This window comes from Xyrauchen texanus, chromosome 40 (genome assembly GCF_025860055.1).
Source record: "Xyrauchen texanus isolate HMW12.3.18 chromosome 40, RBS_HiC_50CHRs, whole genome shotgun sequence".
Taxonomy (NCBI): Eukaryota; Metazoa; Chordata; class Actinopteri; order Cypriniformes; family Catostomidae; genus Xyrauchen; species Xyrauchen texanus.
The window spans coordinates 22,619,247-22,646,665 of record NC_068315.1 but is presented as its reverse complement, the minus strand read 5'-3'; the positions used below and the strand labels follow the sequence as shown (position 1 = coordinate 22,646,665).

At 40.7% G+C, this 27,419-nt stretch overlaps 2 protein-coding genes across 2 annotated transcripts in view; one reads left to right on the top strand and one right to left on the bottom strand.

Moving 5' to 3' along the window:
* LOC127633694 (myosin-16-like) overlaps positions 1 to 11,604 on the top strand; it is an 84,840-nt gene extending 73,236 nt beyond the window's left edge. The window contains exons 14-24 of the mRNA XM_052112950.1: positions 299 to 431; positions 1,030 to 1,246; positions 1,742 to 1,878; positions 4,642 to 4,745; positions 5,208 to 5,400; positions 5,621 to 5,824; positions 8,089 to 8,214; positions 9,724 to 9,894; positions 9,988 to 10,188; positions 10,932 to 11,078; positions 11,450 to 11,604. Of these exons, the coding sequence (XP_051968910.1) occupies positions 299 to 431; positions 1,030 to 1,246; positions 1,742 to 1,878; positions 4,642 to 4,745; positions 5,208 to 5,400; positions 5,621 to 5,824; positions 8,089 to 8,214; positions 9,724 to 9,894; positions 9,988 to 10,188; positions 10,932 to 11,078; positions 11,450 to 11,602 (1,786 nt within the window). The 3' untranslated portion in view covers positions 11,603 to 11,604. The remainder of the gene's footprint in view (positions 1 to 298; positions 432 to 1,029; positions 1,247 to 1,741; positions 1,879 to 4,641; positions 4,746 to 5,207; positions 5,401 to 5,620; positions 5,825 to 8,088; positions 8,215 to 9,723; positions 9,895 to 9,987; positions 10,189 to 10,931; positions 11,079 to 11,449) is intronic.
* Positions 11,605 to 14,515: 2,911 nt separating this feature from the next.
* Positions 14,516 to 27,419, bottom strand: part of LOC127633695 (growth arrest-specific protein 7-like) — a 47,516-nt gene continuing 34,612 nt past the window's right edge. Inside the window, exons 8-14 of the mRNA XM_052112951.1 lie at positions 26,598 to 26,672; positions 24,353 to 24,431; positions 23,576 to 23,704; positions 22,403 to 22,526; positions 16,227 to 16,306; positions 14,742 to 14,840; positions 14,516 to 14,660 (exon numbers count right to left, since the gene is read on the bottom strand). Of these exons, the coding sequence (XP_051968911.1) occupies positions 14,547 to 14,660; positions 14,742 to 14,840; positions 16,227 to 16,306; positions 22,403 to 22,526; positions 23,576 to 23,704; positions 24,353 to 24,431; positions 26,598 to 26,672 (700 nt within the window). The 3' untranslated portion in view covers positions 14,516 to 14,546. The remainder of the gene's footprint in view (positions 14,661 to 14,741; positions 14,841 to 16,226; positions 16,307 to 22,402; positions 22,527 to 23,575; positions 23,705 to 24,352; positions 24,432 to 26,597; positions 26,673 to 27,419) is intronic.

Genomic DNA, 27,419 nt, shown 5'->3' with positions numbered 1-27,419 from the left:
GGCTTTTGCGCATTACTACCTCACTAGTCGGGACAGTGCACACACCTGACAACTGGTGGGCTATACTTGAAACCAGTTTGAAATTGTTAGCATAGTATTTGCGTATAGGCAACAGGCACACGCTGCATGTTAATGCAAGCTATGATCTGGGGCTTCTTGTCACAGATTTAAAATAAGAAAGGGCAACAAGCTTCAGTCTTCAAGTGTGCATTACGCTTAAGTGTACCAAGACTTTTTAGACATTACACATTCACTACCTTCAGAAATGAGCGTGCATTTAAATGAATATCCGTTGCAGGAAAAAGCTGACTGCTCGACTGCAGGAGGCCGAGGAGGCAGTCGAGGCCACCCAGGCCAAATGCTCCAGTCTAGAGAAAACCAAACAGAGACTGCAGGTAGAAGTGGAGGAACTTTGTGTGGATCTGGAGAAGGTATGAGCATATAACAGATGTGTACATTCATCCATTCATATCTCAAAGAGGGACTCTTAAATCTTTAATACAATGTAAACATTACAGTATCTAGAAAAACTATATATTCTGCCGTAAAATCATTTTGGATGCTGCTGGCCCTGTGTTCGAGAAAAAAAAACATCTTGCAATCTTATTAAACACCTGCTGTAAGTGATTTCAAACGTTTTGCTTGTTCTTCTACAAGCCTACATACAGTAAGCCACTGATTTAGAGCAACCGCAGCCATCCCTTTAACCACACACTCTCTCTTCATAACCCTGCCCTCCTAAGATATGTGTGCAAACCCAATGTCAGCAAACCTGACTGCCAAGACACCTATATCAGTGATATCTGTCAGATAACAGAGACAACACAGACACATAAAAAAAACTATTATAATTGCCTACAGCACCTTTAACATCAATGTCAATGGCTAAATTGTCAATATAGTTTCTGTTATCCAAATAACTGACAAGTAATCAGATTTAAGAGGTGTTGACATGCAATCAGATTTTCTGTACAACCTTTTGGTCTATTTGTCAAGATAATTGTGGAATTGCTCTGTGTTCCTCTCCAGGCGAATAATGTTGCAGCAGTGCTAGATAAAAAACAAAGGATGCTTGACAAGCAGTTGAGTGACTGGAGGCAGAAGTGCGAGGAACTGGTTGCAGAAGTGGAGAGCTGTCAGAAAGAGAGCAGACAGCACGCCACTGAGCTCTTCAAACTCAAAACGACCTACGAGGAGGCAGTGGAGCAGGGCGAGTCTCTGCGCAGGGAGAACAAGGCCTTCCAGGGTAACCCTGACACTAAGAGTGCCATTTATACAGAATAAAAACCACCACTCGCCATGCATGATTGAAATGTGCTATCACTGTGTCATAATTATAGAATATTTGTTTATTTCAAATCTTTTGTGAAGGTGCACATGTGACAGCCCGTGAAAACATTATACAAACTCATATAAACACAAATTACAGTATAGCTTAGCCAGCGTAATGTGGGCCTGTGACCGCAGAATGTTTTAATCTTTCATTATGGGCTTTGTTTGTATGGCTGTGGTTTTTAGACTGCTCCATAATTAGTTGAGATAGGTAGTCCAACAGAAACAAGCTGACTCAAAGGACTACAGAGAATGAAGGTACCTTAAAGAAACAGCTACCAGATCACAATAGCTGCACCAAAAAGCTCAGTGTTTCACTTCAAAACTTGTTACTATGGGAGTTCACTTAAAAGTTCTATATTCAGTAGTTCCATCTCCTTTTGTAACGTTTGATGTTGTGCTGTTTCAGAGGAGATTGCTGATCTGACAGACCAGCTTTCAGATGGGGGCAAGAGTGTCCATGAGCTTCAGAAAATGAAGAAGAAAATTGAGATGGAGAAAGAAGAACTGCAGGCATCACTGGAGGAGTCTGAGGCAGCATTAGAGGTGTGGAGAAAATCATTACACTTGATACTTATGGCTGAATCTCACAAAAAAGTCCAGATCATTACTGTATTTCACCCCAAAATCAAAAGAAAACAAATAATAAGAAATTACATTATGCTTATAGAAAGGTATGCCTATTTTTAGGACTATTGCAACTTTTAACGTTTCAACATTATTTGTGAGACAATTAAGCACCTCCTCACCCGATTCACGGTAGTCTACTGTAATGTGAAAAAAAGCTGTATTATTTGAATGTACTGGGCCGTATTTATGAAGCACAAGGATTTAAATAAAACAGATTACACAAGGGTGGTTTTATTTGCGATTCATACAGAATTTCGTTATAATAAATAAGTTCATAAATATTCTTCAATACGCTCATAAATAATGGAGATGGGGAGTGTGAAAACATTCAGTATTTGTGCAAATCATTTAGAATTGCATGAAAATGTAATTGTCAGCCATAGAGTCTTCATGTAATCAGAATTACTATTTTGGACTCATTTGCACATTTGGTTTTCTCAGGATTATCTTTCAACTGACCAAGTATTTAGAAAGCATAATACAATTACAATATGTGATAAAGAGGAGAACTCCCACCAAGAGAATACACTGAACTGGAGAAGATTGGAGTTACTATTTAAACTACAGAATATTTAAACTACTGAGTCCTGACATTTAGGGAATTAGTGTCTCAGGGCTGACCGGTGCAACCAACAAGCAGTAGAACTGCTTATTGTTACACATTTTCCGACAGCCAAACGGATCAGCATGTATCACCTGGAAGTGCACTGGCAAGTCTTGGAGAACAAATGACAGAATCCTGTCAAGCTGTCTTGTTTTCAACTAAAATTAGTGTTCACCTTCTAGGTCAAGTTTGAGACCCAAGTTGATGAAAAATAAACCAGTAGAGCTGTTTGTTTGAAGAAAAAGAAATGGGTGAGAGTTGACCTCTGTGACCTGGCTGTGGCTTTGTGTGGGCTGATGGATGGAGATGGAGGACCGTTGAGCTGACAGGGCCGACAAGCGTAGCTGATGGTGGTGTTGATGGATGATGTTCTAGAATGAAGGAGGGTTTAGTCTACTTCTGCTCTGCCTACAATCAGATTGTGGATCTCCCTGACATTTTTTTTAACGCAAGAGGAACCCATTTTGACTCATGACAAGACGTGAAGTATAGAGAGATTCATTCATGGTATATTCAGTATTCTTTTATGATAAATTTCTTCTTCTATAACCATAAAAAATTAAAACCTCCCATTGACTGGGACTGATTGAAAGTTCAGGATTCATTCTTGACTTAGGACATCTAGGCTGGTCGAAGAGCATTGATGATTGGTTTAATCTAATCATGGGTGTGGTTTGGATGTGACCTTTTTAATTTACAATCGTGCATGCCAGCTGAGGAGTTGGTTACTGGTTACTGTTGTTAAAATGGATAACTTTGAAGCCAGTCTCTGAGAGATTGTGCAGAAATATACGATTCACAGCACAAAGACAGCGCGGCCACAACAAATGCGTGGAGAGAGATTGGAGTTTTTCAAATAACTTGTTGGCAAAAGTGGAAAGGGCTCCGTTACAAGTTTAATGAAGCAAAGATGCAATACAGCACTAAAACAGCAATCCATGGAGAGAAAAACCTGCATTATTGGAATTACTTCCATGGCTGGGACAGTACGTTAAACACTTTGGCATCACCCTCAACTAACTCATTTTAAATTTCATGTGTATTATAAATGCCGGCCTCGTTCACTTAGGGTGCTTTAGTTCGTCCAGGAGAAAAAGGTTGGCTTCTTCCATAATATAAATCAGGCTGTAATGTGCTATGCCTATTCTAACCAGAGATTATTTAGCAGAGAAGGGCCACTTCTTTTCAAATGAATGGGAGAAATTAGAATGCTCAACCATGGGCTCTTGAGTGCCCAACGGTCAACAGATGTAGAAAGAAAGTCCTGCCTTACAGTTAAAAGAGCCAATCACCTTTTAGATACAGACATCACCTGTCAATCAACTCTAGAATGCACATGCAAATTTTATTTTTATTTATTTATTTATTTATTTCACGAAATCTGAGGTAAAGAATCACAATTTGTGATTCCAGTATTGTCAGATTTTATTGCTGATATAAAATAAGTTCTTTGATCATAATCTTGACCAATCCTTTTTGAGATTTTGGTCTTTCTCCATTCAGGTAGATAGGAGCTGCACTGGCATTACTGGAAGTAGCTTCCTGATAGCATTTTAAAGATGGCCTACTGTGGACTGACTTGCTAGAAAGACTTTATTCTAACTGATTGAACTTAAAGTTTTCTTATTGCAGGCTATCAAAATTGGGGAAAATCTCATAGACTTGCATTGATAGACTGTTCAAACGATCCAACGGATTGTTGGTGAATTCAAACTCTAAATGTCAAATAAATTAAAATGTAAACAAATCCACAAAAGGCCCTTAATTTGTTACATCACTTTCACTTTCCATCCATCCATCCATCCATCCATCCATCCATCCATCCATTCATCCATCCATTCAACTGAAATGTCTGTATAACCATAAAAGTATTTAAACTAGTTTAACCTTTCAGACAATTTTGTATAGACAAACATTACCTATCTATTTAGTTTTGTTTTCTGTGCATATATTTCACCATTTATAGCCAACATTTAATTTCACCATTCTCCATGGCTCCTGTCAACAAATTGTTCTAAGAAAGCTGCCTCTTTAGTCATGAATACTATCCTTTAGAGTTTTTCTGTTTAATGTAGGCTGAGGAGACAAAGGTTCTGCGTCTTCAGCTGGAGCTGTCTCAGGCTAAAGCAGACATGGAGCGCAGACTACAGGAGAAAGAAGAGGAGTTTGAGGCCGCCAGGTACTCTTGAATTTAAATTATCTTCCATTGTGGTCCTAGCTGTGGTCTAAATGCTTAAAGGTGTTGTAATTGTTTTTTTTTTTAAATACCACAATACATTTTCTTTGGAATGGCTAAATCTCGCAGAGGTTAGCAAAACAGCTAAAATTGCTTGTAGCAAATGTCTCTTCTGAATATACCTCTTAAATTGTCTTCTGCCTCTAAACCACATTGTGCTTTTTACATTTCCGTTCTTTAACTGTAATATTTTTCCTTTTTTCCTGCCTTTTAACTGAAATGGGATAACCCTTTTGGTAAGTTTATCTTGCATCTTTTTCGTTCCTGCAACATGTTCCTTATGCATTCTAAATCTGTCAGATTCCATATTGTAACCATTAACTTATCCAAAATGTCCAACTCAGGCAATATACACTGCAATGAAATGGAAGCAAATAAATGTTTCATGTATATATTTTCTTTTAGAAAGAGCCACCAGAGGGCTTTAGAGTCCCTGCAGGCCAGTCTGGATGTGGAGGTAAAGGCCCGTACTGAAGCGGCCCGTCTGAAAAAGAAGATGGAGAGCGATCTGAACGAGCTGGAAGTGCAGGTGGACCAACTAAACAAGAGCAACGCAGAGCTAATAAAGACTGTGAAGAAGATACAGCAACAAATGAAGGTCCACACATATTGCCTCTGTTCTGCATGTTAGTGGAAGCATAATGCAGGATAGCTTGCTATGTTTGGTTGGTCTGAATGCTCAAACAATGTTTTGATAATGCCACAGAGCCACAGTGATTACATTTTTTGGAAATTAACCCAAGAATGTTCAGCTAGAATAGGAGAAAACAATTCAAATGCTTCACCTTAAGTACCTTCTTTTGCTCTTTCTCCTGCAGGACCTGCAGGTACAGCTGGAGGAGGAGGCACGTGTGCAGGAGGAGCTGAGAGAGGAGCAGACACTTCTTGAGCGCCGCTGCACCCTGCTGGTTACTGAAGGGGAGGAGAGTCGCGCCTCAATGGAGGCTATAGAGAGAAGCCGCAAGGCCCTGGAGACAGAGCTGCAAGAGACCTCTGAGAAATACAATGAGCTTGACAACCAGGTACAGATACTATTGACCTTTCTTCAAGTCCAAGCCTACTGTCTCTTGAGGCAAGTGTTGTTGAAAAACAACTCCAAAACTTGAAATAGACATTACAACAAAATCTACAGTGCAACGATGGTAAACAGTAGAGAACTGCATATTCAAACGTAGAGACCAGCAAATTATTATCTTGTACATTATTTACAGCTACTTTTGCTCATTTGATTTTATAATTAACAACATTGTTCATTGAATTAATTTAAATTACTTTATTCAGTTTTAAAATTATTTGAGATAAATGGGCCCACGTGCTGTGTTAGTATGGTTAGAAAAAATGTCCACATAAAGGTAAAAAAAAAATCCCCTTATAATCAATTCTAGAGGGCAAATATAATGTTTTAAAAATAAATCAAATAAAATTCTGACACTGATGCGGAGAAACAACATGGAACCTGTCATTTTTTTCCCCAACTAAATGCATTATTATATATTTATAATTATTTGTATATCACTATTTATATATAATTGTTTTTATATAACTATATATAATAAATAAATAAATAAATATAATTCTGTAATCATTATTAATTAAATAATTTTTTGTTTGAGGACCTTTCTCATCAAATAAACTCAGCAAACGTCCCTTTTTCAGGACACTGTATTTTAAAGATAATTTTGTAAAAATCCAAATAACTTTACAGATCTTTATTATAAAGGGTTTAAACAATGTTTTCCATGCTTGTTAACCATAAACAATCAATGAACATGCACCTGTGGAACGGTCATTAAGACTCTAACAGCTTAAAGATTTACATGCAATTAAGGTCACAGTTATAAAAACGTAGGACTCTAAAGAGACCTTTCTACTGACTCTGAAAAACACCAAAAGAAAGATGCCCATGGTCCTGCTCATCTGCGTGAACGTGCCTTAGGCATGCTGCATGGAGGAATGAGGACTGCAGATGAGGCCAGAGCAATACATTGCAATGTCCGTACTGTGAGACACCTAAGACAGCGTTACAGGGAGACAGGAAGGACAGCGGATCATCCTTGCAGTGGCTGACCACGTGTAACAACACCTGCACAGGATCGGTACATCTGAATATCACACCTGCGTGACAGGTACAGGATGGCAACAACAACTGCCTGAGTAACACCAGGAATGCACAATCCCTCCATCAGTGCTCAGACTGTCCGCAATAAGCTGAGAGAGGTTGGACTGAGGGCTTGTAGGCCTGTTGTAAGGGGTCCTTACTAGACATCACCGGCAACAACGTCACCTACGGGCACAAACCCACCTTCACTGGACCAGACAGGACTGGCAAAAAGTGCTCTTCACTGATGAGTCGCAGTTTTATCTCACCAGGGGTGATGGTCGGACTCTCGTTTATCATCGAAGGAATGAGCGTTACACCGAGGCCTGTACTCTGGAGTGGGTTCGACTTGGAGATGGAGGGTCCGTCATGGTCTGGGGCGATGTGACACAGCATCATCGGACTGAGCTTGTTGTCATTGCAGGCAATCTCAACGCTGTGCGTTACAGGGAAGACAACCTCTTCCCTCATGTGCTGCTCTTCCTGCAGGCTCATCCTGACATGACCCTCCAGCATGACAATGCCACCAGCTATACTGCTAGTTCTGTGCGTGATTACCTGCAAGACAGGAATGTCAGTGTTCTCCCATGGCCAGCGAAGAGGTTGGATCTCAATGCCTGGGACCTGTTGGATCGGAGTGTGAGGGCTAGGGCCATTCCCCCCAGAAATATCTGAGAACTTGCAAGTGCCTTGGTGGAAGAGTGAAGTGAAATCTCACATCAAGAACTGGCAAATCTGGTGCAGTCCATGAGGAGGAGATGCACTGCAGTACTTAATGCAGCTGGTGGCCACATCAGATACTGACTGTTACTTTTTACTGACCCAAGCACCCCCCCCCCCCCACCCCCTTTGTTCAGGGACACATTATTCCATTTCTGTTGGTCACATGTCTTAGTTGTTGAATCATTTCATGTTCATACAAATATTTACACATGTCAAGTTTGCTGAAAATAAAAGCAGATAAATGTGAGAGAATGTTTCTTTTATATAATGAGTTTATTTATATATGCGATTAATTGTCATTATTTTGGTTAATTAATTGGCATTTTATGAAAAAAAATTCATTTGCTACCTTAATTTTGTCAATATTTTGTGTCATTTAATCTTTTTAGTATTGCTACAGTGGAACTGGCTATTTGGGAACTTATTTAACTGAAAATAGATTTTCAATAGATCTCTTCTTTGCAGTTTCAGTCTGTATCCAGTGGAAAGAGAAAACTGGAAGTAGATCTCCAGCAGCTCACACAGGAGCATGAGGAACTACAAAGTGAACTGAGGGCAGCCAATGACAAGGCCAAGAAAGCTGCCAGTGAGGTACACTATGGACCCAAAGCATTTTTTTAGATTGGGAAAGTGTCAGATTCTTACATTAAGGTGCCATTAGCATGGATTTTATAGAAAAGCAGACTGAAAATGTCTCTACTACCTGGTTAGTTTCACCAAAACAGAGTAATCACACTGGCGTATATGACAGCATTGTGCTCTCCCCTGCCGGCGAGTCCACAAGGGGGGCACTATGTCGTAAAATAATTATGCTTTACATCCCTGGAAACATAAATCTGGCATATGTGGTATCATTAGAAAGCTTAGAATCTGAAATGCCATAGAACACCACCACTTTTGCATTTAATTACATAACTTTACAAAATAAGGCCTAAAAATATCTGTGTTGAAAATAAGCTCCACCTAGAGGTAATGGGGTATAAATATTAATATTAAATATAAAAGTATTTCACATAGCAATTAAATAGACAAGTCATATATCAAATAAAAGCTCTTATTCTCAGGAATGCGACTGCATAGTGTATTTTGTTGCCTTAGTACCGCAGTTGTAAAGATTTCTAAAAGACTCTGTAAGACGTCAAATACAAACATCTCTTTTATGTGCCGATAACTGCTGCTATATATCTGCTCTTACAATTTCTACAAAATAAGCACATTTTTACTTGTCTGTGAGCTAATATCATCGATGATATATACTCACAAAGGGGAGAATCTCAGGTTTATAATGACACCTTGACTGAGCTTCTAGAACTACATGAACTGAAAATTAGACTGATTGCCTATGGACAAGCTCATCTGTGAGGGCTGAGATGTGTTAGAATGCCACCTACATTTCAGATCTCATATTGTGATGGAGGAAAAAATATTTTTCCAGTCTGTGTGAATGTAAGGTTTTAAATTGAAGTATGAAAAGTTGTTGACAGCAGCCAAAAAAGCACCACGAGTTTAAAGGTTAAATACAAAAATGTATCTTACATTTATGCATTTGGCAGACGCTTTTATCCAAAGCGACTTACAGTGGCCTTATTACAGGGACAATCCCCCCCCCGGAGCAACCTGGAGTTAAGTGCCTTGCTCAAGGACACAATGGTGGTGGCTGTGGGGATGGGACCAACAACCTTCTGCTTAGCAGTGCAGTGCTTTAGCCCACCACGCCACCACCACTCCATCTTGCTGAATGACACTTTTGTTTAGCCAATCAGAAGACTTTGAGGAACTCTCTGTCTCTCAGACATTTGGAGCATTCAAATTTGCTGATGTGTCTTTGAGGAGGTCTAGATTTAAGAGAGGGGGGACTGTCTAATTCAATGGTGCAAATTCAAAAGTCTGGTGCAAGTTAGTGAAATATCGCCAACACCACTTACACCACCTTATAAACCTGATATTTACTGAAATTGAGTTTAAAAGTGTTGATTCCATGTTATAGTGTAAGATTGTGTGAAAGCCATTGATAAATGATTTAATAGTTTTGACCTGCCGGAGATGATGGGAGCATAGGAGGTGTACTGACTGGTCATCGAAGTATGTGTTTCTCTGTAGACAGTACGTGTGGCAGAGGAGCTGCGAGTGGAGCAGGAGCACACCATGCACCTAGAGCGAGTCAAGAAGGGACTGGAGGCTCAAATAAAGGACATGACCACCAGACTAGATGAAGCTGAGCAGCTGGCCATGAAAGGAGGCAAGAAGATCATTCAGAAGCTGGAAGGCAGGGTAAACAGCATCACACTGGATCTATGATATCAGATCTTTGTGTTGAATGATTTGACACCTTTTGCCCTATGTGGATTTATGTGATATATGCAGGTGAAAGAGCTGGAGCTAGACTTGGACACTGAGCAGAAAAGGCATGCTGAGACGGTTAAGACACTGCGGAAGAATGAGAGGCGTCTGAAGGAGCTTCTCTTCCAGACGGAGGAGGACCAGAAGAACCAGCAGAGGATGCAGGATCTAGTGGAGAGACTCCAGATTAAAATGAAAGCTTACAAGAGACAAGTAGAGGAGGCGGTAAGACACTTGTGCTGAAAAAGACCAACATTGCTGGTCACCATCGAATGGTATGTTTTGGATGCTGGTGTGTCAGCACTACCTTCAGGCTTCTTAAAGGGATAGTTTACCCAAACGTGAAAATTCTGTGATCTTTTACTCACTCTCATATTGTTTCAATCCCATGTGGCTTTCTTGCTTACAGTGGAACACAAAAGTAGATGTTAGGCAGAATCTTTAGAGCAGCCTATGTATCTTTTCAATTTCATATACCTCATCTGTTAAAATAGATTATACACAAAATCCTTGATCTGGTGATTACATGGGCTATGAAAAGCTTAATTTGGTTTGTACTTAATATAGAGCATTTTAACAGAGCCAAGTCAACGTCATTATAAAATAAGTGTCCCCTTTGGGTTTTGGGTTTGTTTACAGATAAAAGTCCCACGTTATGCACCACATCTTCATTTTTCTGCTTATTATTGGGATTTTGGTTGAACAATAAGCTGCATCTTGGATTTTATTCAGTTTGGACTCGTGTGACCTTTATGTCTGTGCCCGTCATAGTAAGGAAAGATTAAGATTTTTTTACTTTATACCACCTTAGTTAACGGTATTGGCAAAATCCGCTATCGATCAGCCTCTAATTTAAACCAGCACCTAACCAGCATAAACCATGCATCCTGGTCTTAACTGGTCTTTTTAGCATGATATGTTTCTCTTTTCTATAAACCCTTTTGTTTTCCTCTCTTCGTCATACACAGGAGGAGCAGGCTAATGTAAACCTGACCAAGTACAGGAAGACCGTTCACGAGCTGGATGACGCAGAGGAGCGTGCTGACATAGCCGAGTCTGCTCTCACCAAAATCAGGACGAAGAACAGGGGCAGCTTCGGCAAGGGCTACTCATCTGTGAGTCTGTGTAAACCATGATGGGTTAACTCTGGACATTTTCAACCAGACATCTGTTTAAACTTCATTTGAAACTAATATCTAATGTTGTATCCACAACTGACCAAACCTCAACAGCAACTTTTTTATGAAATATTTAGCTTGAAAAGTGCTTCAGTATCTTTAAAGTACATGCTACTTGGTTATCTAATGCTATGACATTTATTCATAGTTTGCGGTGCCACTGCATCTATTACGATATACTCTGTAATACATACAGGGTGTTTGTAGTCTATTTTAATAGAGAGGTTGTATTGTTTCAGTTAAAGAAGCTCTGGTCTTCTGTGTGATCGGTGGAGCTGATATCCATGGTTTTGTTTTTTTAATTGCAGGGATACTGCACTCCTTTACCAGGACTCATAAGATCACCCAGTTCTGTAGGGTCAGAGGGCAGAGGTGAGAAGATCATTGCAGACGATGAAGAGACCATCAGCTCTCTCATTCCCACATATTTGAATTCAATCAAGAAACTGATGATTGATTAGAAACACAAGAGGTTTGTCAGTCTTCTGGAATCCAAAATGGAGAAACTATTTTAGATTGTTTTCTTGAGATAAAAAAAGAATCACAGACATATAAATCTTTTTATCAATACAAGTATCTGTGTTCAGTATTATATTGTCAATTGGCAGTGTAAACTTACTATTTTGTATGTAATGTTGCCATAATATTCTTGATCATACTCTTTTGCTAGTTTCATATTGTAAGGATTGAATATTTCATTGATTGTTTTAAGCAAGCCCCCGAGAGATATTTATCCATCCATCCATCCATCTTCAACCGCTTATCCGAAGTCGGGTCGCGGGGGCAGCTGCTCCAGCAGGGGGCCCCAAACTTCCCTATCCCGAGCCACATTAACCAGCTCTGACTGGGCGACCCCGAGGCGTTCCCAGGCCAGTGTGGAGATGTAATCTCTCCACCTAGTCCTGGGTCTTCCCGAGGCCTCCTCCCAGCTGGACGTGCCTGAAACACCTCCCTAGGGAGGCGGCCAGGGGCATCCTTACCAGATGCCCAAACCACCTCAACTGACTCCTTTCAACGCAAAGGAGCAGCGGCTCTACTCCGAGCTCCTCACGGATGACTGAGCTCCTCACCCTATCTCTATGGGAGAAGCCCGCCACCCTTCTGAGGAAGCCCATTTTGGCCGCTTGTACTCGTGACCTAGTTCTTTCGGTCATGACCCAACCTTCATGACCATAGGTGAGGGTAGGAACAAAAATTGACCGGTAGATCGAGAGCTTTGCCTTTCGGCTCAGCTCTCTTTTCGTGACAACGGTGCGATAGAGCGAGTGCAATACCGCCCCTGCTGCCCCGATTCTCCGGCCAACCTCCCGCTCCATTGTCCCCTCACTTGTGAACAAGACCCCGAGGTACTTGAACTCCTTCACTTGGGGCAAAAGCCCAAGAGAGATATTTATAGTCAACGAAATGGCAACCAGCTTCAGTTATGCATACAACAAGAAACTGGATAATCTTCTGTCACAAGTTCACATACACTTTGAAGTTATATATACACAACCTCCAGAATATCTAGAACTAATGTGTCAAATAATTAGAAATGTACTGTATTGATAATGGATACATGGTACTGTGTAATTCCTTTGCTCAAATGGTGTTACGTTTGCATTAGTTTTGTATTTATTGAGATACCAACTGATGATAACTACATAAATAGTGCAACCAATAAATCAAATTCAGTTAAACATTACATTTAATGTCATTTATATTACAGAAAACATAATAAATGGATGATATTCACCAGTTATTCTGCATTTACATTATTTTATAATTGTGAGAGATTGAATTACTTGCACTTTGCACATTTAAGGTTAAACATGTACATCAGTAACAGGGAACCATTAAAGGCATAACATGACTGCTTTGCAAATTCTAACAAAGAATGAAATCCATTTAAAAGACCTTGAAGAGTTTAAAAAAAAAAAAGGTGTTAATTGCTTTGATATAAAAATAAGCACTGTGCAAAATAACTTCATTATATTATCTGTACCTCTTTCACTATACACAGTTTGCCAGTGTTAAGCAGATGCTTTTGTTCTGTCCTTCAGTAAATCCTTTGGGAAAAAACAAAACTAGACTCTAAAAATAACAAACAGTTTGAGTCTACAGTGTATTGAAAAAAAAAAAAATCCCCAAACAAACAAAAAATCCTCTCATGGCATTGTGCCCTAGTTGTGAATGGACTGTGTATCTAAGTAATCTTATCCCTGAGTCCATTACAGTGTAGTGTGGAGACTTTTTACTTTGAGACAAAGACTATGAGTATCTGTAAAGTTATGAACTATGGACAATAAACAATGCTCATATGAATAAAAACAATACTAGCCAGTCTTCAAAACTGGCTACCTAGATTTTTTATGTTGTCTCTGTAATAATAATAATAATAATAATAAATGAATATTAAGAAGATGTTTAGGACATTTCCTTGTCTTTTGTGTATCCTCTGTAAAAAGTAGTCAACAAAAATTAACCGTATTTACTTTGTTGATGCATGTTTCTGGTTCCTTGTTGTGCAAGATGCTTGGTTTTTAGCTGACGTCACAAATCCCTCATACTTTTTCAGCACTTCCCTTCCAACCACTTGACACCATTATTGTATGTAACGCCACTTCATGATCCAATAAATTCCTGATGGATACAATCAAGTCTTGTCCTACATTTGTTCGTGTTAAATATTCTCTTTTACTCAGAAATGCGTCACAATATGGAAGTAAAAAAGATTGCAAACAGTGTCTCACGTTGACTTTAATGGTAATAATAGGCCATGTTCAGTTAGCATTTACTGTAAAATCAGCTGTTATAGTTAAATGCATTTTACAACAGCAGTATTTATCTATAAATAAGTTTTTTTGACCTTATGTATAATTTAAAGCCTGAGTGAAATATATTAACAGATTCTTGTTATTTTCCCTAGTTTACAACATTTGTTGCCGGTCTCACCACACTTTCAATCAAACTTGTGGGAAGGTTATTGTAACCAACCTCTTCTCTATCAACAACTGCATGTCAAGTAAAAGGAAAAAACTTAAGTTATTTATCCCTCCTCTTGGTTGTTACTTTTAAGATGTGATTGTCCTACACTTTAGGTTTTGGAGAAGAAAAAAAAAATAAATTAATTTACCCTCAAAATAGCTTGTTTAAAAAGGGAAGGCGGCAGAGGGTTTTCGAGCAATCAAAACCTCAGACCAAAACTTAAAAGGTCACAACAGGACAACCATCAAACAACAGAGGGCGCTCTTTCTCTTCATCCAACCTGCTGCATTGTAGCATCTCTCTAAAGCAGCCACTCTCTTTCAGTCTGTGAATGCATTAAGGAATGAGTCCCCCCAAACTAATGTTCACTGGTTGTTGGGAGACCCTGGAGAAGCTACAGTGTCCCAGTGCAATGGTATGAGTCTGGTCTTCATGGTATTAGATCTCCATGTCCACTGGTCTCGCCTCCCCTGTCTTATGTTCCTTCACCCATAGCTCTCGATCCCTGGCAGGGTCTACATCCCGAAGCAGTTTGTCCACTGGCTCTATGGTCTGGACATACAAATGCAGGTTGTCATTACTTATGATTTGCATCAATCTAGTTCAGCCTTAAAAACTGTTGGTTTAACTCACGCCTTGGTTGAACATGTCTGTCTCGTGTCGTAGTGTTGTGTACTGACACAGGTGCTGTCTGATGATCTCCACCCGCTCCACCTCCAGCCTCTCAAGCTCCTGGGGTTTTTGGGGGAAAAAAGTCACCAGTCAGGAATGAGGTTCAGGGCTTCACAATTATTATTTTTTCTCTCTACTGGTGCAATCAAGCTAGTAGTTCCGATTTTTACTTGCCTTGCCAATATTTTCTTATTTCGGCCCACCAAAACGAATTACATTGTTAATTTGTAAGCTTTGCACTGCTAGAATTTCATGAGGTGGAACTAGAGGCTGCTTTGGATAAAAAGGGACAAGCTTCATCATTCAGAATTTAGTTAATGTGAGTTAAAAATGTTTATGTATGATAGGATGTGCTTTTTGTTCCCGTGTAAAGACAGAGAATAAAGTTATTTAAATTTATTTTGAAATCGTTTAATTATTTGTCAGTAATTTGAAACTAGTTAGCATAAAAAAGCAGTAACACCGATCCCAGTGCATTTACATGCACATTCTCACACCGATTATGCTTAAAGGGAAAGTTCACCCAAAACTAAAAAAAAAAAAATCATTTACTCACCCTCATGCAATCCCAGATGTGTGACTTTCTTTCTTCTGTAGAACACAAATTATGATTTTTATAAAGAATATGTCAGCTCTGTAGGTCCCCACAATGCAAGTAAATGGATACCAAAAATTTGCTACAAAATGCCAATGAAGGCAACATAAATGTAATCCATAAGACTCCAGTCTTATGGATTAAATCTTCTGAAGCGATATGATAGGTGTGGGTGAAGAACAGATCAATATTTAAGTCCTTTTTTACTATAAATCTCTTCCCTCCACAGTAGGTGGTGATATACACGAAGAATGCGAATTGCCAAAAACACTAGGGGAAGAATGTGGAAGAGAAAGTGGAGATTGATAGTAAAAAAAGGACTTCAACATAGATTTTTTTCTCATATTGCTTCTGAAGATATGTAACCACTGGAATATTATGGATTACTTCTATGCTGCCCAAAAGCACATCTTTTGGAGCTTCAAAATGTTAGAGCTGAACTATTCCTCTAAAAATCATTTGTGTCCAGCAGAAGAAAGTCATAAAAGAAAGTAAAAACATTTGTTTATTATCATCTAGTCATGAGGGTGAGTAAATGAGGGAATTCTCATTTTTGGGTGACCTATACCTTTAAAATGCCACAAAAGTTTTGTATAAATTATGGCATTCAATGCAAAACATTACTGATCTTTCTATAGTTTTCAAACCAACTCTTACTAAGACGCAAGTAATATGTGCAGTTTCGACAAATGTTGACAACTAATCGATCACGTATCAGCAGAATAACTCAATTGACCAATCAAGACTTATATCCCCTACATATTCTAAAGTGTTTAATAACATAACACACCCGTTTATCCATAAATTCCTGCAGTTGCTCGGTGAGTAAGAGGTGATGCTCTTAGGCTTACCAGACTTGTGGTGACCATCTCTTCAAACCACTTGGACTGGGACTGATTATAGAGGTCAACACATCGCATAAGGTCATCCCCTGAGGATACAAAAGGTGTAACATGTTACAGCATACTGTCATACTCTCATTAAAATAACCATTAACAGTCGACTAGGAGAAAAGTACCAAAGGCATGTTTGTAACTTATTGCCAGTAACACTAGATGGCAATAAAAGATGTATTTTCTTGTAGGAACGACAAAGCATTCTTCTAGCTGCATATTCTTCCTAAGCAATTTCTTGGCTCACAAAACATGGCTCAGGCAAATACATGACTGAGGGGTTATTTTGTTTGGTACTGCTAGAGGAACGTCTCGGGTTACATGTGTAACCCTTGTTCCCTGAAAAAGGCAGAACGAGATGTTGCACTGCTAAGCGCTACGGGGGAACAGCTTTCGCTGTGAGCCGAGCTGAATAATGTGTGGAACACGTCAATGAACATTGACCGGAATTTACAGCCTCGACTGATGTAATCATTAGATGCACCTGAGGCCAGGCTATAAATGGATACGTCACCAGGTGTCGTCAGATACTTCTATTTGAAGAGCAGTCCTGGGACGTCCCAGTGCGGCAAAGCAGCGCAACATCTCGTTCCGCCTTTTTCAGGGAACAAGGGTTACACATGTAACCCGAGACGTTCCCTTTACAAAAGGCTTCACTATGATGTTGCGCTGCTAAGCGCTACGGGGAACGCAATACCCACGCCGCCGCACTTGGGGCTGTCCGGACCCCTACGGTTGTGCAGTGTACTCACAAAAACACGAGAGGTCTCAGACATGAGCTTGAGATGTCGACTCAAGGGCATAAGGGCCCAGAGTAGCAAAGCATCTAACCCACAAAGTTCGATGAATGTGTGCGAAGAGAACCCTATCGCAACACAAACTTGTCATAAAAACTGATGAATGTGAGCGGAGAGGACCAGTCTGCCGCATCACAAACTTGTTCAGGCATGAGCTGAGATGTTGACTCAAGGGCATAAGAGCCCAGAGTAGCAAAGCATCTAACCCACAAAGTTCGATGAATGTGTGCGAAGAGAACCCTATCGCAACACAAACTTGTCATAAAAACTGATGAATGTGAGCGGAGAGGACCAGCCTGCCGCATCACAAACTTGTTCAGGCATGAGCTGAGATGTCGACTCAAGGGCATAAGAGCCCAGAGTAGCAAAGCATCTAACCCATAAAGTTCGATGAATGTGTGCGAAGAGAACCCTATCGCAACACAAACTTGTCATAAAAACTGATGAATTTGAGCGGAGAGGACCAGCCTGCCGCATCACAAACTTGTTCAGGCATGAGCCGAGATGTCGACTCAAGGGCATAAGAGCCCAGAGTAGCAAAGCATCTAACCCATAAAGTTCGATGAATGTGTGCGAAGAGAACCCTATCGCAACACAAACTTGTCGTAAAAACTGATGAATGTGAGCGGAGAGGACCAGCCTGCCGCATCACAAACTTGTTTAGGCATGGGCTGAGATGTCAACTCAAGGACATAAGAGTCCGGAGTAGCAAAGCATCTAAACCATAAAATGTGATTAGTGTGTGCAGAGAGTGCCAACCTGCCGCACCACAAACTTGTTCGGTGTCAACTCAAGGGCGTAAGAGCCAAGAGTGGCAAGAACATCCAAACTATAAAAGTTTAATGAATGTGCGCGGAGAGGACCAACCTGCCGCACCACAAACTTGCTGCAGAGGGAGACCTCTAGCCAAGGCTTTAGAGGAGGAGAGCCCTCTGGAAGAGTGCGCCCTAAAACCTACTGGCGAAGCTTGAACGCGCGCCTCGTAGGCCCGGGCAGTAAGGTCCCTCACCCAAAGTGACAACCCGGTCACGGCTTCAAAGTGAAGAACTGCTGCCCTGACTTTACACCACTAGCAAATGTGGTGGACATAATTCTGAATTGCACAGACTGGACAAAGTCTGAGTAGTATTTAGCTGCTCCGGCATTACAAACGGCAGGGAGCAGAAGGCTTAGAGAATGACTGGCCAAGGGTCGAGAAAGGCACCTTGGGCAGGTAGTCAGGGTGAGGGTGCAAAAAATGCTCTTGGTCCTACCTGGGGCAACTCAAAACAGGCCGGCAAAAGAGACAGAGCCTGTAGGTACCCAAGTCTCCTTAGAGACGTAATTGCCATATGAAAAACCATCTTGACAGTCAGAAGTCTACCAAACGCTGACTCTAGAGGTTTTAAAAAGGGGGGTCTTACCCCTATGAAGAGGTCCTAGCAAGGATGCCTCTTAGAGGGCACCCCGTCCACCAAGGCGTGGCAAACCGAAGTGGAAGCCACATAGAACCTGGCAGTGGCGAGGCAAGTACCCGCTGACAGTTCTTTCCACAGAAAATCCAGAACTGAAGCAAACTGGCAGTTAGCTGGTTCTGTAATTTGAACTTATTAGACGGAAACGCATACAGGCACATTTGTGCCATGTATGCGCCACCACGATCAGCACCCCCGAGGGGGGGGGGACTGGGTGACTCGGGGAGAAGTAGAGGAGACATTGCGCTATCAACAGAGGCGAAGAGGTCCTCTTCTGCCCTGTAAAATCTACCCAGATCATTTCCAAGGGAGGGAGCCCTAGCGCTTGCAATGGTCTCGATAACTTCAGGAGAAAGCCTTGTGAACCTCAGTTGGTACCCTACAGGGGCCAAGCATGAAAGGTTTCAAAATTCGGGCCGGGGATGAATATGCCCCCTGAGCCTGAGAAAGAAGGTCCTACCTGTTCGGGAATCTCTCAAGGCGAGCCGTCGAGGAGAGATATTAACTCCGAGAACCATATCCTGTTTAGCCAGCGCAGCGCCATTAATAGGAGGCAAGACCCTTGCTGGTGAACATTGCCAAGACTCCCGGGAGCAGAGAAACCGGGGAAAGAAATGCATACAGACGCATTCTGGGTCATGTATGTGTTTTAACATCCAGACCCAAGGGGGCTGGGTGATTTCAGGGAGAAGTAGAGGAGACATTGCGCTATTCATAGAGGCGAAGAGGTCCTCTTCTGCCCTAAGATCTCACCCAAACTTGTTCCAAGTGGAAAAAGCCCGGCATTTAAAAAGTCTCGATAACCTCAGGAGAGAGCCCTGTGTCCCTCAGTTGGTACCCTTAGGGGCCAAACATGAAAGATTCCACAATTTGGGGCAGGGATGAAATATTGCCCTGTGCCTGAGACAGAAGATCCTTCCTGTTCGGCATCGCCAATGGCGAGCCGTCGAGGGAAGAGATTAGCTCCGAGAACCAAGCCCTGTTCGGCCAGCGCGGTGCTATCAGTAAGAGGCAAAAACCCTTGCTGGCAAACTCTGGGCAACTACTACCTTAGGGTGGAGTTCTTAACTCCCCGTTGGTATGGACCGTAAATCTGCTCCCATATACGGGCATCCAGGGATATAACTGACCTGAGTGACAGGAGCTTGCCCTGGGCCCTAAGGAGAACCCAACGTGTCAGAAATACAGCTGACAAGAACGTGGGTCTCCTTGATGATTTATGTAAGAGGCTACCGCTGCATTGTCCACCCGCACCAAGACATGGCAGCCTCAGGAGGAGGTATTTCAGGGTCAGAAATACAGCCATCAACCCGAGACCGAGACTGTGACAACCGAGCTGATGACCCTCCTATCCCCTTAAGCTGGACGACCACTTAAGGCCGCTACCCCGCCCATCAGGGAGGCGTCTGTTGTTAGCAGCCTGCGACAACAAGACGCACCTAGAGTAGGACCCAAGGCAGAAAACCGGGGTCTGAACCACATAGAAAGGGAACGAAGCCTGTGGCGCGTAACCCTATTTAGCCTAGGGGTTTTGGCCCTTGGAAGAAATCCCCTGGCTTTTGGCCACAACAAAAATGGTCTCATGAGCAGAAGGTCCAGAGGGATCACTGTGGACGCATTCGCCCTGAGACCTGGAAATCATTGATACTGATAACAGTGCAACCTTGACCTAGCCTGACTTTGCTCAGGGTGATCTAAATGGACTCAATCCTAGCGGGAGACAGTTGTGCCCGCATTGAGATTGAACTCCATACGAGGCCCCGATAGACAGTGTTCTGAGTGGGAGAGAGGACACTTTTCTTGGCGTTGAGCCTCAACCCCAGAGAAACAGATGAGCTAAGACGATGTCCCTGTGCTGAACTGCCAGTTCCTGGAACTGCGCTAGGATCAGCCAGTCGTCTACATAATTCAGAATTCAGATGCCCCAGAGTCGCAAGGAGCCAGCGCTACATCATGCATTGTGAATGTGCGGGTAAAAAGGGCTAGGCTGAGTGAAAGAACCTGACCCTGGAAGACTTCGCCCCCGGAAGTGAACCTCAGGAACTTTCCATGTTGTGGCAGAACTTCTAAATGAAGTATAGAAGTGCGTCATAAGATCGATGGTGACCAGCCAAACGAGTTGTAGGGCTTGAGACACGACCGTCTTGACAGGCATCATCTTGGACTTGAACACCCACGGGTCTCCATGGGAAACGGGAAGTATTTAGTGTAATAACCTAACTCTCTCTCTGGAAGGGGAACACATACCATGGCCCCTTTAACCAGGAGATTGAGTTATATATTTTTTTTTTTTTATTTTTTTTTTTAGGGGTTCTCCATGAGCGAAAAAGCTCTTAATGGAGGTTTATCAAAGAAGGGAAGGAACCCATGAGGTGTTCCCTTTCTTAGACTGGAAGATAAAATCTATCCCCTAATTTGGAGTGTTTGGGGGTCTCTTTTTCACGTGGCCAGACCAATCTGGCAACCGCACGAGTAACAACATCGAGCAATTCCTCCGTAGATTTTTTATCGCGGACGGAAAGCTCGAGGCGGAAGAGAATAGCGATCCACCTCATGATCCGAGAAGCGTCGAGATCATGTGAAGAAACAGCTGGGTTTGGGGAGAGAGTGAGAGAAAGGGATCAACCCGTCTCTTGCTCCTCAGCCAAAACCATGCAAGAGCCCCACGAACGATCTTCTTTTCGAGAGTGCTGATTCCCGGAAGCAAGCGAGGCGAGCACGACGCACTCTGCCTGTTAAAGCAAATCGCAGTGCTCGCACCCACCCTGCTGCAACGCGAGAGCAGCGTGCTCCCAAACAAACAGCAAAAACTGATGTGTGTCGTCTTCAGCTATAGAGCGAGAAGAGGGGAACACGCACCGTTTGCGGCTTTCAGTCATTCTCACTTTTTTTTTTAAATATATATATATATATAATATTTTCTAAACAAAAGAGAAAATAGAACAAAGAACAAAGTTCACTGCACACTGTCTAACTGAATCTAACTCCTAACAGAGGAAAGAAAGTTTTGACAGGGTGTGTGAAACACACAGAAACAGAATCGCTCTGAAAAAAGAGTTTCTGACGACACCTGGTGACGTAACCATTTATAGCCTGACCTCAGGTGCATCTAATGATTACATCAGCCGAGGCTACAAATTTCGGTCAATGTTCATTGACGTGTTCCACACATTATTCAGCTCGGCTCACAGCGAAAGCTGTTCCCCCGTAGCGCTTAGCAGCGCAACATCGTAGTGAAGCCTTTTGTAAAGGGAACAGATATTACACATCCGACTTTTACTAACAACAGAGTCTGAGTCTCTATGAACTCTCTTTCAAAAATACTGCATTTCACCTAGCAGGCCATATGTTCTCACTCATAGCTTGCTTTTAATCTCATCAGACCTTGTGATGTCATCCATCTGGGCTGTAATCTTACATATCATTCAACAATGTCTCTTAGGTTCTCTCTCTCGCGTATGTTCTCACGCACTAAATCTATATTTGACCCTGCATGTTTCTCTTAGTATTGGTGTATCTATATTATCTTAGAATTGCAATATCTAAAAAGGTAATGGCCACATTTTCCTAAAAGATTAATCTCCAAAGATGACATTGATTTATTTGGCAGACGCTTCTATCTAAAGCGAATTACAGTGAATTTAATGTACCCAATTTATGAGCATGTGTTCCCTGGGATTTGAAAACTTGATCTTGGCATTGTTAGCATTAGAATTCACATACTTCACCAGTTGAGCTACAGGTTCTTTAAGGTGAAGTGGAAGATGACAAAGATGGGCCATGCCCACTGGCCCCATGACAATGAGTTGGATACAAGGACGCTATTGAAAATGACAGTTGAAAGGCTTAAAGACCAAGCCAGGGTCATCATGATGCCACCGACCTGCCTGTGTGGATTTCCTGCGTGCTTTCTTGATGTCTTCCTCAATCTTGGTGCTCAGTTTGATCTCCAGCTGCTGAGTTTTTAACTCTAGATCCTTCTGCCGATCTGCCAGAGCTTTACGTGCCTTTGAGTATTCAAGAAGGTAAGATTAACACAATGTCTTCAATGCATTTTATCAATGCTACATCTAAAATAATATTAGCTATTTAGGAGTATGTAGTGATCCAGATGCTCCTGAATAAATTATAGGACTACCTGTCATTCTTCAGTTATGTGGATGATTAAGGAACTTAAAAAAAATATACGTTCAAATGTATTTTATTCATTCATTGGGGGACTAATAATGTTTTTTTCTAACTGTAGCACACTGAAATCTAAAATGATGCATATTTTTTTTTACATAGTTTTTTTAATTTTTATTAAGGGATATTTCACCTAAAAATTATCATCATTTACACAGTCATGTTATTCCTAACCAAAATGAATGTTTTTCCTCTGTGGACCCCAAAGGACATATTTTGCAGAATTTATGCATTCACATATTCAAACTTGGCACGTGACGACTGATCACATGACAGCAAATTTCTCTTTTTGTGTTCCATGAAAGAAAGATAGTCACATGGGTTTCAAACAACATGAGTGTGAGTAAATGACAGCATTTTCATTTATGGGTGAACTATATATCAGATGATATTTTCTCTTTTTTTATTAATTATGTTTCTTTTGCTTTTGCTGTGATAGACCAGATGCTCAACGAAAAGGTCAAGGGTGTGAAGGGCAAGAGAATGAGATTATTTATAGAGCTCTGATGGGCTCCAGAGACAGGAAATGGCCCACTGCTTCAGAAAACATGGTGCACTTTTAATAATGCATGAGAAAAATCCCTGAAACTTCAGAAGAGCTAAAGGAGGCGGGATCGACCAGGTTAAGGCAGACTAAATATGGCCACATATTCATGACATAGAGATGCAGTTTATTCTCAGTAAAAATTCTCAGAGCCATTTGAATACAATTTTGTTTTCACAATGCCTTACAATTGATATAATCAACCAAAACTGAACCTAATCACATTTTTTGATAGATTTCACTCTGTTCATGCTTTCACTCTCTACTTTGATCTTAAATGCTTTATGTAAAATTATAAATCTACAGTTTGTGATGACAATACCTCACCTTATCCACAGCACCATATCGACTGGCTAGCTGCTTCCTCAGATCGGCCATGTGATGGTCAAACCTTTTCATGTCTTTTTTTAAGTTTTCCCGAAATATTAGGAGGGGCTTCTCCACCTCACTTTGAAGCTGGTGAGCAGAAAAACAGGAATGATTTGTATCAGATTAAGCATAGGTAAATACAGCACATACAGGCAGTGATTTCAATTGTTATTGTAGCATGCTGCAAACCCAATGAGCAACACAAAAGTACAAAAAGAGCTGCTTACATGTCTAACATACTACTGCCTCATTGTGTCTGAAATAAGCCTATTAGTAATGCACATTGTGGTTAAACATTGAAAACAGCTGGATGGGGGAAAGGGTCAGTAGAGGGCGTGAAACTCTACCTTTCTGTATTAAAGTATGAGTACACGAGGGCCCACAGCAGCCAGTGTGTGAAACATCTGCTTACATATTCTTCAGAGCAAAATATAACTGTAGAACACATTTCCTTCAAACCACCTGTGAGTCTAGTCCCTGGCAAATTTATTTAGCATGTATGACATTTTATAGTGGGAAAATCCAACAAGCTTGTGCATTGGTGAGAATTAAAGATTACAACACATACTGTGTTTGAAAGCAATCCTGCATGTAACAGTAACATCTGGAAAAGCTAAGAAATGTGTACTTAGAAAAACATTTTAAGAGGAAACATAGCATCATGGACTCTAAACAAAAGACCACAGAGACTGTTCAGGGCTATAATCAATTCCTTATGTTGTTGAAACCTCTTACCTTTGAGGAGAATTTGAGATGAACTTCTGCCTCATCTGCCAGGCTTTTCTTCAGCTGGGCCCAAGCTTCTCCAAGCGTGCTGAGATGAGATAAACAGGGCACAGGTTCAGAGCTTTTAATAGTTACTCACTATGAGCTCTTGTGGAAATCGTAATTTACCAGTGATATTCAAGCTGTGTTTGAAGGGTTTATTAAATCAATGTGCCACAAGAAGTAGTGCATTACAGTGGTTTACCATGGGTAAGGGATGTTCTTAGTCCTCGGTTCTTTATAAATTCTCATAAACTTTTCCTCTTCTAAGGTATAGAAATATGTGTATGAATGCTTAGATCATCTGTCTATGAAATCTTGTCCCAATGTTGGGCACCTAATCTGTGAGGATCAACCTTGAACTCATTCCAAAGATTTTTTGGATGTTTTCTCAAAGGCGTTTAGACTGAGCCATTAGCACCCCTGAGGGAGGAGTAAGGCTTTACCTTTTGGTTCAGCGCACTGATTCAAAGGAGCACTTTGAATGGAAGGCACGTGTGGAATTTGACAATTTAGCACAGTCCATTACAGACAACACACCAGCCCAGTCTCATGCATGGTAAGAATTTCTGAAAGGTTTGGAGTCAAAACTACAAGACTGAATATCTATATTTTTCCTAATTGTCTTGTCGGTAAGGAATACAAAGTGGTCCCTAAAAAGTGTTTGGACACTTAAAAATGACTGAACGTCTTTGCATTATATAACAAAATATCTAATCTTTTTTTAATTATTTTTTTTAATTATTATTTAAATGGTAAAACAATAGGTACGGTGTTGAAAATTAGACAAAACCTATTGTGACACATTTTGGTTGTCAAACGTTACTGGGATATGTCCAGAATGTATGTGATGAACTGCACCTGTGTATTGCTAGCATATGATGAGCTACTGGAGGCAATGCCAAAAATTCACAGCCAAAAGGTCACGGCCTGTAATTCTGCAACAATGATAAGTGGCAGGAATTCAGGCATAAACAAGAGGTTCTGAATGCAGACGTAGAAGCTCGCCAACACAATGAGGGTTGAGAGCCAGAATAATGGTAGGATTGTGCTTTCTGTCTTTGGGAGAGGGTGGGCGGCTCACTATGACATCGTCTACATTGTCTATTAAACAATTAGCCTTCTCTACCAGACTAGCTCGGCAGCTGAAAAAGTCACTTGCTGTTATGCTGAGTTGTATCTTGTTACAGGGCAGCAAGGATATTTCTGCAAACCCTAAAGAGTGCAACAACTGCCTGTGATTTAATAGAAAATAATTTCTGCAAGGTTTTAAAAACCAGAGAGGATGTAGTCTGCAGTACTTGAAAACATGTTATGTGTCCTTCACAGAGAGCATGAATATCCACTGTACATAATAATAAGCTTCAATGTCCTTCAATTACAAAGTGGTATACTGGTTGTAGTATTAAAGGGATATCTTAAAGCAACAGTTCCCCCAAATAAAAATTTTATTCTATTTTACTCATTTACTAACCCCCACATTGTTCCAAACACACACAAACCAAGATGTTAGACTGAATGTTCGCTTCAGTCACAATTCACTTTTGCTGTATGGAAAATGATTAAATCAAAGTTAATGGTGAAGGAGGCAGAGTTTTAGGGTGAACTATCCCTTTAAGAGCCACAGTATATTATCTAATTGATTATATCCCGTGTTTTTAAGCAGGGGTCAGTGGACAATAATGTGATAATAAAAAAATTAAAAATAAAGTTATAATAAATAAAATGTATGTGTCAGTGAGAAAATCTAGCTTTTCTTTAGCTTTTCGAGTTTGTAAAGATTGAAAACTACTAGTTCATGTCATAGAAATGCACATATTATGCTCATATGCCAATTTATGGATGGTGTAAGAAATAAAAATGGTCACTTGTCAGGTAACAACAATACCTTGCAATTTTGTTAAACTTGTTGTCGCTCTAATGATCCTTAAACACTATGCAACAAAATTGGATTGTAAGGATGTTATTCTAATGACAATTGTGATTCTAAAGAAAATCTATATTATTCAAATGTTTAATCACATAAATAATCAAATCTTCATAGAGCTAAATTATTCAATTTGCTTATTATTTATAAATTCATATTAATTTTCAAAGGAGCTATATTCCTCCGTAGATCAACACATGACACTAAATGCAAGCTTGAAAAGTTCTGAGACTGTGCAGGAAAAAAAGAGATTGTGTTTTCCTCTAAACGTTCTCTGAGGACACTTACCCCTCCTCCTGTGCCCCGAGTGGGATCTGAGAGAGCTTCGACAGATTCTTGGCATACTCCTCCTCAATCTTGATTCTACAGACATGAAATAAAACTATCTGAGATGTGCTAAAGCGAAGGGTGAAAATAATTCCAATATCACAACTGGATACATGACACATTTTAAGAAAACATGTAAAGAGGTTTAAGCACAGATGTTGGGTCCTGACTTTCACACATTAAGGTCATTTCCTTCCCAGACCGTGAGTGAAATGTTCTTCCTCAGGGAAAACACATCTTACACACATCTCCATTGTAGTTCATTGAGTCCAGATATCTGTGCAAACACATCTAAGAATTAACTCCTTAAAGCTAGAAGGCAACTAAAGTTTTCCGAATGTAATTATTTCTTTTGGCGGATGTTTTTTAAAAAAAAGTAGATGACCTTAGGAAGAGGTTTTGACAACTCACTGAAAATGTGGCATTCATTCTGCCATTCCTGGGAGTTTACTTAGAAATGCACTGGGCAGCAACAGTGAATGGTAGCCAAAAAATTTAATGTGAGTTAAATATAGAGAAATATATTGATACTGTATGTGTCAATCTGTCACAAATGGGTTTTTTTTTAAATGGAAAAATTACTGCACAGTTCGTATGAAATGGGCATTAATGTGTTTCATTTTAGGTAGTTTCTCACCAAATCCTCTAGTAGGCCTTCAGGAGACTTGGAACATGACACGCAATTCACATGGACTACTGTTATGATCCTTTTGGGTCCTTTTTTGAGCTTTTAATAGCCATCAACTGCCATTGTATTAAAAAGACATACTGGGATATTAAAAT